This window comes from Myotis brandtii, unplaced genomic scaffold (assembly GCF_000412655.1).
Source record: "Myotis brandtii unplaced genomic scaffold, ASM41265v1 scaffold368, whole genome shotgun sequence".
NCBI lineage: Eukaryota > Metazoa > Chordata > Mammalia > Chiroptera > Vespertilionidae > Myotis > Myotis brandtii.
The window spans coordinates 529,302-539,712 of record NW_005364139.1 but is presented as its reverse complement, the minus strand read 5'-3'; the positions used below and the strand labels follow the sequence as shown (position 1 = coordinate 539,712).

General features: G+C 40.7%; 2 protein-coding genes across 4 annotated transcripts in view; one reads left to right on the top strand and one right to left on the bottom strand.

Moving 5' to 3' along the window:
• EIF2B5 (eukaryotic translation initiation factor 2B, subunit 5 epsilon, 82kDa) overlaps nucleotides 1-409 on the bottom strand; it is a 9,562-nt gene extending 9,153 nt beyond the window's left edge. The window contains exon 1 of the mRNA XM_005872154.2: nucleotides 332-409. Within this exon, the coding sequence (XP_005872216.1) occupies nucleotides 332-409 (78 nt within the window). The remainder of the gene's footprint in view (nucleotides 1-331) is intronic.
• A 660-nt stretch (nucleotides 410-1,069) lies between these two features.
• On the top strand, nucleotides 1,070-9,017 carry LOC102239518 (HIV Tat-specific factor 1 homolog). Of its 3 annotated transcripts, none has more exons than XM_005872124.2 (3): nucleotides 1,070-1,312; nucleotides 1,581-1,625; nucleotides 5,801-9,017. In XM_005872124.2, the coding sequence occupies exon 3, from the start codon at nucleotides 5,840-5,842 to the stop codon at nucleotides 8,081-8,083; it is 2,244 nt and encodes a 747-aa protein (XP_005872186.1). In that variant the 5' UTR covers nucleotides 1,070-1,312; nucleotides 1,581-1,625; nucleotides 5,801-5,839; the 3' UTR covers nucleotides 8,084-9,017. The 3 variants fall into 3 exon arrangements, with proteins under 3 accessions (XP_005872186.1, XP_005872188.1, XP_005872187.1); XM_005872125.2 differs by having other exon boundaries at nucleotides 1,091-1,105; XM_005872126.2 differs by lacking the exon at nucleotides 1,581-1,625.
• The last annotated feature ends 1,394 nt before the right edge of the window (nucleotides 9,018-10,411 follow it).

Here is a 10,411-nt window from a genome sequence, read left to right as displayed (position 1 = left end):
CCTCGCCTAGGCGCCAGCCCCGCCGGGAGGCTCAGCAGTTTGGAGCCGGCTTGGGGCGGGGCCGCCGCGAACCTGACCTGTTGAAGCGCTGGGGGTGGGGTCCTATGGACCGCAGACTGGATCTGCAAGTATAGTAGGCCTTCATTTGAGCATGCACAAGATGAGACTCTTGCGGGATGATGAGGCTTGTGGTCTCTGCGAAGGTGTCAGATCCATTCTGAATATGTAATCTTCCCCGCCCCTAGCTTGTTAAAAATTGTAGCCTTTCGTCATTCTACTTCTGCCGTGTGACCCGGCACCTTGGGGAGCTCGAGTCAGGAACTCGGTCTACGTAAACACAAAGCGTGGTACAGTAGGGCGAGTAGTAATTCTCTCGAGCGCCGATTGTGGCCAGGCTCGGCACAAGCATGATCTCATTTAGTTCGCCACACGTCTCCGTGAGAACATACTCATTCGTTCAGCAAACATTTCTTGAACTCTACGAGGGCTGAGGATCACCCATCTAGTGAGTGGAAGAACTGGTACCCGATCTGTCTGACTTCATAGTTCCACAATTTTTTTTTCTGCCAAGTTATGTGGGTGATAAAAATTACTCTTTCATGGTATCTTCAATGATTCATTCATTCATTCATTCAGCCTCTCAGCATTTATTGAAACCCTACTCTGTCTCCATCAGGGCGCAAATAGGGGTGGATCCAAGAACACTATGCATAAAGTTGAGTGGGTCTGGAGTTAAGCAGCAAGCTTTCCAGGCAGAAGGGACCGTGAGCGCAAAGGTCCGAGGCTCGAGAGGCGCGCACTACTTGGGGAAAGAGGCGGTGGCTGCTGGGGGTAACCCCGGGCTGCGGAGTGCGAGACCGTGGGGGGCGGTGCAGGCGAGGCGAGCCAGCGTAGGCGTCCTGCGCAATCAAGGAGCTTTCTCGCCAGGCGCGCGTCCTCTCTGCACCAGAGCTGTCTGCATTCTAGACCCGCGGATCCCGCAAAGGTCAGCAAAGGCTGTTCCCTTCCACGCGCGCGTTGCCCGTCGGGATGTGGAGTTCGAAAGGCTGACGTTGCTTCTACGTGGCGGTTGCCGCTGGACCAGCGGGACCAAGGCCTCCTCCTGGTGGGACTGAGGAACCTGTCATTTCTGCCCTCTGCTAGTTAATGATAGCGCGGAGAGAGAACCGTTTCTTAAGGCTTTTGGAAAATTTAGCCCAGAGAAGGAACGGCTGAAGGCAACTTGGAAAAAGTGTTCACTTAAAATGAGTGTACATTGTAGAGGAAGGTGTTGACTGCCCGGCAAATCCACAGGCGGAAAGAGAGCAGAAGGGTGATTATTAAATAGCACCTGTGATTTGCCTGTAATGGGTGCGCGCGCATGGGTGGGAACAACCTTTGCAGGGATAGGGGTGGCAATGGGGTGGGGATGGGGTGTGGAAGCAGGTTCAATTGTAGAAAAATTTTTAAGTGACTCCTGAGACCTTGGAAAGTGGTGAGTGGTAAATTCAGGCCTTCTTCTGTAGGCAGGTAGCTGATTAGATAAAGGTGTGTTTGTTTGTTTGTTTGTTTGTTAACATAATATTTTCCCTTTATTTTAGAGCCTAAACGTGCCCCTACTGGGGGGGATTGAATCCGAAACCTGGGTATGTGCCCTAACTGGAATCGAACCCGCCACCCTTCTGTGCACAGGAAGACACCCCGACTACAGGGGCCAGGGCTGATTAGATAAGGTTTTAATGGATGGTCTCAGGGAGAATCTCTCTCAACTTAATTGTTTTGTTTGTTTTAAAACTTAACAATAACAAAGCAAACAAATATGAGCAAATGCCTTAAGTAGACATTTCTCCAAAGATAAATAAATGGCCAATAAGAACATGAAAAGATGCTCAACAACACTAAAAATTAGGGTATTGCAAATCAAAACTGCAATGAGATATTACTTCATTAGGATGGCTACTGTAAAAAACAAAACAAAACAGAGAATACCAAGTATTAGTGAGGATGTGGAGAAATTGGAACCCTTGTGCATTGTTGGTGGCAATGTAAAATGTTACAGGGGCTGTGGAAAACATGTAGGCGTAATTGTAGAAATTTTTTGTGTGGTGGTTCTTCAAAATATAAAACATAGACTTGCCATATGATCCAGTAATTCTACTTCTGGGTATATACCCAAAATAAGAGAAAACAGGCACTCAAACAGATATGTATTTATTTTAAAATGTATTTTTGTTGATTTTAGAGAGGAAGGGAGGGAGAGATAAAAACATCAATGATGAGTGAAAATCATTGATCAGCTGCCTCCTGCACGCCCCACACTGGGGATTGAGCCTGCAACCCGGGCATGTGCCCTGACCAGGAATTGAACTGTGACCTCCTGGTCAATGTGCAACCATTGAACCACGCCAGCCAGGCTCAAACAGATATTTATATACCCATGCACATAGCAGCATTATTCACAATAGATAAAACATGGAAGCAACCCAAGTGTTCATTGATAGATAAATGGATAAGCAAAATGTGGTATATACATACAATGGAATATTATCCACCTCAAAAAGGAAGAAAATTCTGATATAAGATATAACATGGATGAAAATTGAGGTTATTATGCTAAGTGAAATAAGCTAGTTACAAAAAGAAAAATATTGTATGATTCCATTTATATGATGTATGTAGAGTAGTAAGATTCATATAGACAGATTGTAGAATGGTTGTTGCCAGGGATTTGGGGGGAGGAGGAAATGGGGGTTATTATTTAATGGGTAGAGTTTCAGTTTTGCAACATGAAAAGAGTTATATGGATAGATGGTTGATGGTAGCACAATAATGTGAATGTACTGAATGTCATTGAACTGCACACTTAAAAATGGTTAAAATAGTAAATTTTATGTTATATATATTTTATCACAATAAAAAAATTGGGAAAAAACTTACTGGAAAGATACTGAAAACCACCAATACATAATGACACACACACACCCACACACAAACTCTGTAATAAAAATCCCTTCCCCTACTTCTCTCACCCTACTCAACCCCTGGAGTTATAACCATCTATCTATATATATAAAAGGCTAATATGCAAATTGTCCCCTTGGGAGTTCGACCGGGAGAGTTCAATCGCTTGCTATGACGTGCGCTGACTATCAGGGAAGGAAGACCCCGGCTGGCAGCCGGAAGGCCCTGATTGGCCCTGATAGCTGGCCAGGCCTAGAGACCCTACCCGTGCAGAAATTTTGTGCACTGGGCGTCTAGTTATTAATAAATTGGTGGGTATTCTTTCCATTTCCCCCTGAAGTTTATATATTGATATATCTGTATTTATAAATATATGCCTAAATACACATATACCATATACACATATGCAAAATACATATATGTATGCCCAGCTGGTGTGGCAGTGGTTGAGCATCGACCTATGAACCAGAAAGTCACAGTTCAATTCCTGGTCAGGGCATGCTAGTATGCCTGGGTTGCAGGCTCGAGCCCCAGTAAATGACTACAGGAGGCATGCAGGAGGCAAACAATCGGTAATTCTCATCATCGATATTTCTCTCTCCTTCTCCCTTCCTCTCTGAAATCAATAAAAATATGTATAAAAAAACAAAAAAGAACCCCCCCCCCAATGCATATACAGTATCTACATGTATATTCACACACAGACTTATGTTTAGAGACAGTGTACTAGATGATTATATGCTGGTACTCCAGAGCCAGAGTTCCTGAGTTGCATTCCAGGCTCTAGTCATTTACTAGGTGTTTAGCCTTGGGCAAATTATTTAATCTCTATGCCTAGACTTCCTCATCTTTGAAATGGGATAACAATACCTAACCTTAAAAGACTGTGAGGATTACATGAGATAATACGTGAAAAGTTCTTAGAACACTGTTTGACACATTATCAACACAATTTAAGTATTAGCTATCATGATGATGATGCATTTTGTCTGCAACTTATTTTTATTTAATATAGAGTGCGATGTAGACAAATCTAGCTTTTTTAATGATTCCATTCTGTAGTATGAATATTCCATTATTTATCCAATTATTTCTTGATTAATAAACATAAAATATTTTTGCTATTATACATAATGCTGCAACAAGCATACCAGCATCCTCCTATTGCTCTCTTTATATATCTGCATTTCTTTCTTTTTTAAAATTGATTTTTAGAGAGAGAGGAAGGGAGAGAAAGAACACTGATTTGTTGTTCCACTTATTTATGCATTTATTGGTTGTTTCTTTTTAAAAATATATTTTTATTTCAGAGAAGAAGGGAGAGAGGGGAGAGAGAGAGGAGGGAGAGATAGATAGTGAGAGAGAGAGAGAGCAATGATGTGAGAGAAACATTCATCGGCTGCCTCCTCCATGCCCCTCCTGGGGATTGTGCCCTGACTGGGAATCAAACCATGACCTCCTGGTTCATAGGTTCACGCTCCATCACTGAGCCATGCCAGCCATGCTGATTGATTCTTGTAGGTGCCCTGATTGGGGATTGAACCTGCAACCTTGGTGTATCAGGACAAACACTCTAACCAACTGAGCTATCTGGCCAAGGCTTGCATTTATTTCTTAGAATTCCTTTTTAAAGTAGAGTTACTGGTTCAAATTGAATATAATTCCCATGGCAGGAGATATGCTGTTGAACTCACTGGGAAGTCTGAGGAGGCTTAATTGTTTATGGTGTTATTATTTCATTGCTGCCCATGAAAAATGTGCCATTTTGCCCTTACACCAGCAATGTATGAGAGTGCCTTTCCTCCCATAGCCTCACTAACAGAGTATGTTGTCAACAGTTTGGACTTTCTGCCAGTTTGTAGGAAGAAAAAGTGTAGTTTTAATTTGTATTTCTCTTGTTTTGACTGGGATTGAACATCTTCCCATGTTAAAAGACATTTGTATTTCTTTGGTCAACTGTCAGTACTGGTTCTCTTTGTAAATTAATATATCAGCATTAGGTTTCAAAAGGAGTCTTGAATATCAATCAGTCTAGATGTAAGCTCCATGAAAATCAGGGTTTTCTGTCTGTTTTAGTCACTACTGTATCCCATATGTCATCTGGCAAATGCTCCATAAATATTTGCTGAATGACTGGTTGTTGCTAGTCAGTAAATGTAATGAGAGTCTTATCAACTTGAGACAATAAATAAAAGTAATTTCAGCCCTAGCTGGTTTGACTCAATGGATAGAGCATTGGCCTGTGAACTGAAGGGTCCCAGGTTTGAATTCGGCAAGGGCACAAGCCTGGATTACAGGCTTGATCCCCAGTAGGGGGCATGCAGGAGGCAGCTGATCAATGATTCTTTCTCATCATCATTGATGTTTCTATCTCTCTCTCCCTGTCCCTTCCTCCCTGAAATCAATAAAAATATATTTTAAATAAAAGTAATTTCAGGCCCTCCCAAGCTGAAGCTCATGTTTTTTTGGTTTTTAATTGTGGTAAAATACATATAACAAAATTTATTATCTTAACCATTTTTAAGTGTACAGTTCAGTAGTGTGAAGTGCTGGCAACTGCTATCTACTATCTGCTCTATGAATCTGACTACTCCAAATACCTCATATAAGTGAAATCATATAATGTTTGTTCTTTTGTTACTAGTTTATTTCACTTTACATAATATCCTCAAGGTTCATCCATTTTGTAGCATATATCAGAATTTCCTTACCTTTTAAGGCTGGATAATATTCCACTATATGTATACTTTATATATTGTTCATTCATTTATTTATCAATGCACACTATTGTGGGTGGTAGGCGGGTGGGGGAGCGGCGGGGTCAAGCATGGCAGACCACATTTTCTCTATTCCCCTCTAGCCTCGCGCCTGGACTGTGCCCCTGGGCTAAATCGGCAACATGAGCAGCAAGAACTTGGATGAGAAAGATGACTTTGATGAGCAGTTGCGAATGCAGAAGTTGTATGGAGACACTGAGGATGGAGATACTCAGAAAGATCCCAGTAGAGAAACCACTTCTTTCAGGCAGCAGCCAGATGATACCCCCTACGAGTGGGACCTGGATAAGAAAGCTTGGTTCCCCAAGATCACTGAAGATTTCATTGCTACATATCAGGCCAATTATGGCTTTCCTAATGATGGTGTGTCTAGCTCTACTGCAAATGTTCAAGATGTTAGTAGTAGGCTTGCGGAGGAAACTCCTGAAAGAAAAACCTCTGAACCCAGTGATCCCAAAAATAGGGGAGAAAAGAGAAAGGCTGAATTAGGATGGTTTCATGTTGAAGAAGACAGAAATACAAATGTATATGTGTCTGGCTTGCCTTCAGACATTACACTGGATGAATTTATACAGCTCATGTCCAAGTTTGGCATTATTATGAGAGATCCTCAAACAGAAGAATTCAAAGTCAAGCTTTACAAAGATAATCAAGGAAATCTTAAAGGAGATGGGCTTTGCTGTTATTTGAAGAGGGAATCTGTGGATCTTGCATTAAAACTTTTGGATGAAGATGAAATTAGAGGCCACAAATTACATGTCGAGGTGGCAAGGTTTCAACTGAAGGGGGAATATGATGCCTCTAAGAAGAAGAAGAAGTGCAAGGACTACAAGAAAAAGCTGTCTCTGCAACAAAAGCAGTTGGATTGGAGACCTGAGAGAAGGGATGGGCCCTCCCGAATGCGCCGCGAGCGAGTTGTCATCATCAAAAATATGTTTCATCCCATGGATTTTGAGGATGATCCATTGGTGCTGAATGAGATCAGAGAAGATCTTCGAGTAGAGTGTTCAAAGTTTGGACAAATTAGGAAGCTCCTTCTGTTTGATAGACACCCAGGTGGTGTGGCCTCTGTGTCCTTCAGGGACCCAGAGGAAGCTGATTATTGTATTCAGACCCTTAATGGACGGTGGTTTGGTGGCCGTCAAATCACTGCCCAAGTGTGGGATGGAACTACAGATTACCAGGTGGAGGAGACCGCAAGAGAAAGGGAGGAAAGGTTGAAGGGATGGGAGGCTTTCCTCAATGCTCCTGAGGCCAATAAAGGTCTTGGCTGTTCAAATTCCATCTGTGCTTCAGAAAGGGCAGGGCCTTCTAGAGGAAGGCATTTTTCAGAGCACCCTAGCTTATCTAAAATGAAGGCTCAAGAAGCTGCAACTCAAATGGAATTTGAAGAACCGATAGATGAAAAGTTTGAAAAAACAAAGGGTGGGGGAGAATTCGAAGAAGATGCTAAAGAAAGTGGCCTCAAACGAGAGGCTGAAGAATGCTACCCCCAAAAAGAATCTGAAAGAAGGTATGAGGAAGGCTGCCCCCAAAGAGATCGTAGAGACTACCTTGAAAGAGAGTCTGGAGAAGGTAGTCCCAAAAAAGAGTTGGAAGAGGTTAGTCCTAAAAAAGAGGCTAAAGTGAATGGCCCTGGAAGAGAATCCAAAAAGCGACTGAAAAATGATTTTGAAGAGAATGGCTTTGAAAAGGAGTCTAAAGAAGATGGCCCCAACAACGAGTCTGAAGAAGAGAATGGCCCCCAAAAGGAGTTTGAAGAAAATGAGTTGGAAAGAGAATCTGAAGAAGACTGCTCTGAAAAGCTGTTTGAAGATGGCCCTGAAAAAAAATTAGAAGAAAATGGCCTCAAAAAAGAGTTTGATGAGAATGGCTCTGACAAGGAGTTTAATGAAAATGTGCTCGAAAAAGAGTCAGAAGAAAATGACTCTGAAAAATCAGAATTTGAAGATGACAACTCTGAAAAAATGTTTGATGAGGAAGGCTCCGAGACAGACTTTTACGAAGAATCAGATGAAATGGAAGGAGAAGGAGATACATATGAAGAAGTTTTTGATGAGGAGTCTGATGAAAAGGAGGAAGGAGATGATGCAGATGAAAAGGAGGAAGGAGATGATGCAGAAAAAGAAGACGAAGTGGATGCAAAGGAGGATGAAGAAGGTATAGATGAAAACATGTTCGAAGATGGTGATGCCAACGAGAAGTTGTTTGTAGAGGATTCCTGTGAGAAGTTGTTCGATGATTCTGATGAGAACGGGGCGGTGGGTGGTTTGGGGCATGTTCAGGAAGAAGGGGCCCTGTCCACAGGCAGCAGCTTTATCCTCAGTGATGATGAAGATGATGATGATGATGATGATGACACTTAATCCCTTAAATTTGCTTTTGAGAGAAATTCCTCCACTACATTTTGCCTATGCTCTAGGGGAATTACTACTAGTGTTAATGAACATTGCATAGTGATAGGATGCCTTCAGATGAATGCATTGACTTTTTCATTGTTACCCATACTTAATGATCATAAATATTTGTTATTTGGCTGTTCAGTTAAAGCTTCATAGTCTAATGCAAGTAAACTGGATACTCGTTCTTTGTCAGATTTGTTAAATACATGCAGAATATTTTTTAAAAGTATTCTGGTGAAAGTTTGTGATATTCAAAAATAAAAATAAGTTGTTAATATGCAGAAACTGAAAATTGGACTTGAGTTAAATTGCATTTTAAATTTTTTGCTATTTGCTTTGTTCATATTTAAGTTTAGTTTTTGAAGGATTTGAAAAATCCCATAGGCATCTCCTTGCTTCCAGCTTAGCTCCTATTTCTCCTCTCTAAACCAGAGCATGTTACTAAATTTATAAGGCAAATAGCACTTTGGAATTTTCCCCTGCCCAGTCCTTGCAAGTTACTTTTATTTGTTTTCCTTTTTACTCTCTTTCCATGAAAATTGACTATTAGATGCACAGGAGGGAACTTCCTGAGGTCCACCTACAGCTTTCATTACTAAAAATATAGGGAAGGAGATTAGAATTCCACTCTGTGCTGTGGGCCCCTTTAGAAGTTGATTGGAATTGTGGGGCCTCTTCCCAGAAAAGTGCACATACTGCACAACTTTTTGAATACAGTTTGGAAGGTTTATTGATCGCTTGGAGTTTAAGAATGTTGTCATTCATACTTCAGTTTTGTGTTTTTGTTTTTGTTCTAGTATGGTGCCTAGTACTGTGCTAGATTGTGTAGTCCCAATAAAATGTTGGGTCTTTCTTGCTTATGCTTTCCAAATTAAATATTGACGAATTGACTTCTGCTGAAGCATTGAGAAGTTTTTCTTATAAATCAGAAGCATTGAAATAAACTGCATTGATGCTTTTTCATTATAAAAACTCCATACCGTTGTGAATAATGCTGCTAAGAGCATAGGTATATAAATGTCTGTTTAAGTGCCTGCTTTCACTTATTTTGGGCATATATAAAGAAGTAGAAATGCTGGATATATGATAATTCTATATTTAATGTTTTTGAGGAAACACCATATTGTTTTCCACAGTGGCTACATCATTTTACATTTCCACCAACAAAGCACAAGTGTTCCAATTTCTCTACATTCTCACGAGCAGTTTTTGTTTTCTTTAAAATTGTATTTTATTTTATAATAGACATCCTAATGGCTTTAGAGTGCTATCCCGTTGTGGTTTTGATTTGCACTTCTGTAATGACTAGTAATGGTGAGCATCTTTTCATGTGCTTATTGGCTATTTGTATCTCTCCTTTGGAGAAATGTTTATTCAAGTCCTTTGTCCATTTTAAAATTAGGTGTTTTTTTTCTTTAAAAATCCTTACCCGAGGATATGTTTTTACTGATTTTAGAGAGAAGAAGGGAGACAGAGAGAAACATCGATGTGAGAGAGAAGCATTGATCGGCTGCCTCCCATGTACACCTTGATCAGGGATGGAATCTAAAACCTAGGTATGTGCCTTTACCGGGAATTGAACCCGCAACCTTTTGGTGTACAGGACAATGCTCCAACCAACTGAGTCACCTAGCCAGGGCGGTTTTTTCTTTTGGTTGTTGAGTTGTAGAAATTCTTTATATATTTTATATATGAATTCCTTATCAGATATATAATTTCTAAATATTTTCTCTAATTCTGTGGGTTGCCATTTTACTCTGTTGATAGTGTCCTTTGATATTTTGATGAAGTCCAACTTACCCATTTTTTCCTTTGTTGTTTGTACTTTTGGGTCATGTCCAAGAAATGTTGCCAAATCTAATGTCATGAGGCTTTTTCTCATGACATGTTTTCTTCCAACTTTTGAAGTTAGAAGGTTTACTGATAAAAATGTCAAAATAATGGTATGTATGTCCCCTTCAGGGCACCCTTGGTATATGTACTGGATCTGGCCTTTTCTAGGTATTGCTAAAGAGGCAGGGCTCTGGTGATTGCATGCATCAAACCGATGGATCAAAGCACTTTGAATGTAAATCTTAGAGCCTTTTGTGCTTTTCAGCTGGGCACACTTGCTGCTGAGTGATCAGAGTTGATTATTGCCATGAGTGTTGTTTATTTTTTTACTTTTGGGCCTGGAGTTGTTCTGAAAGTTGAAGGTTCTTAATACACTATGGGGTTTTATATAGCTGAGGTTTTTAGTGTTCATGTCCTAGCTTTCTAGGAAATATCAGAAGGACTCTGAGCTCTCCTTTC

Excerpts from the sequence above, each read along its gene's own strand:
- LOC102239518 (XM_005872126.2), top strand. The coding sequence starts at position 5,840 with ATGAGCAGCAAGAACTTGGATGAGAAAGATGACTTTGATGAGCAGTTG.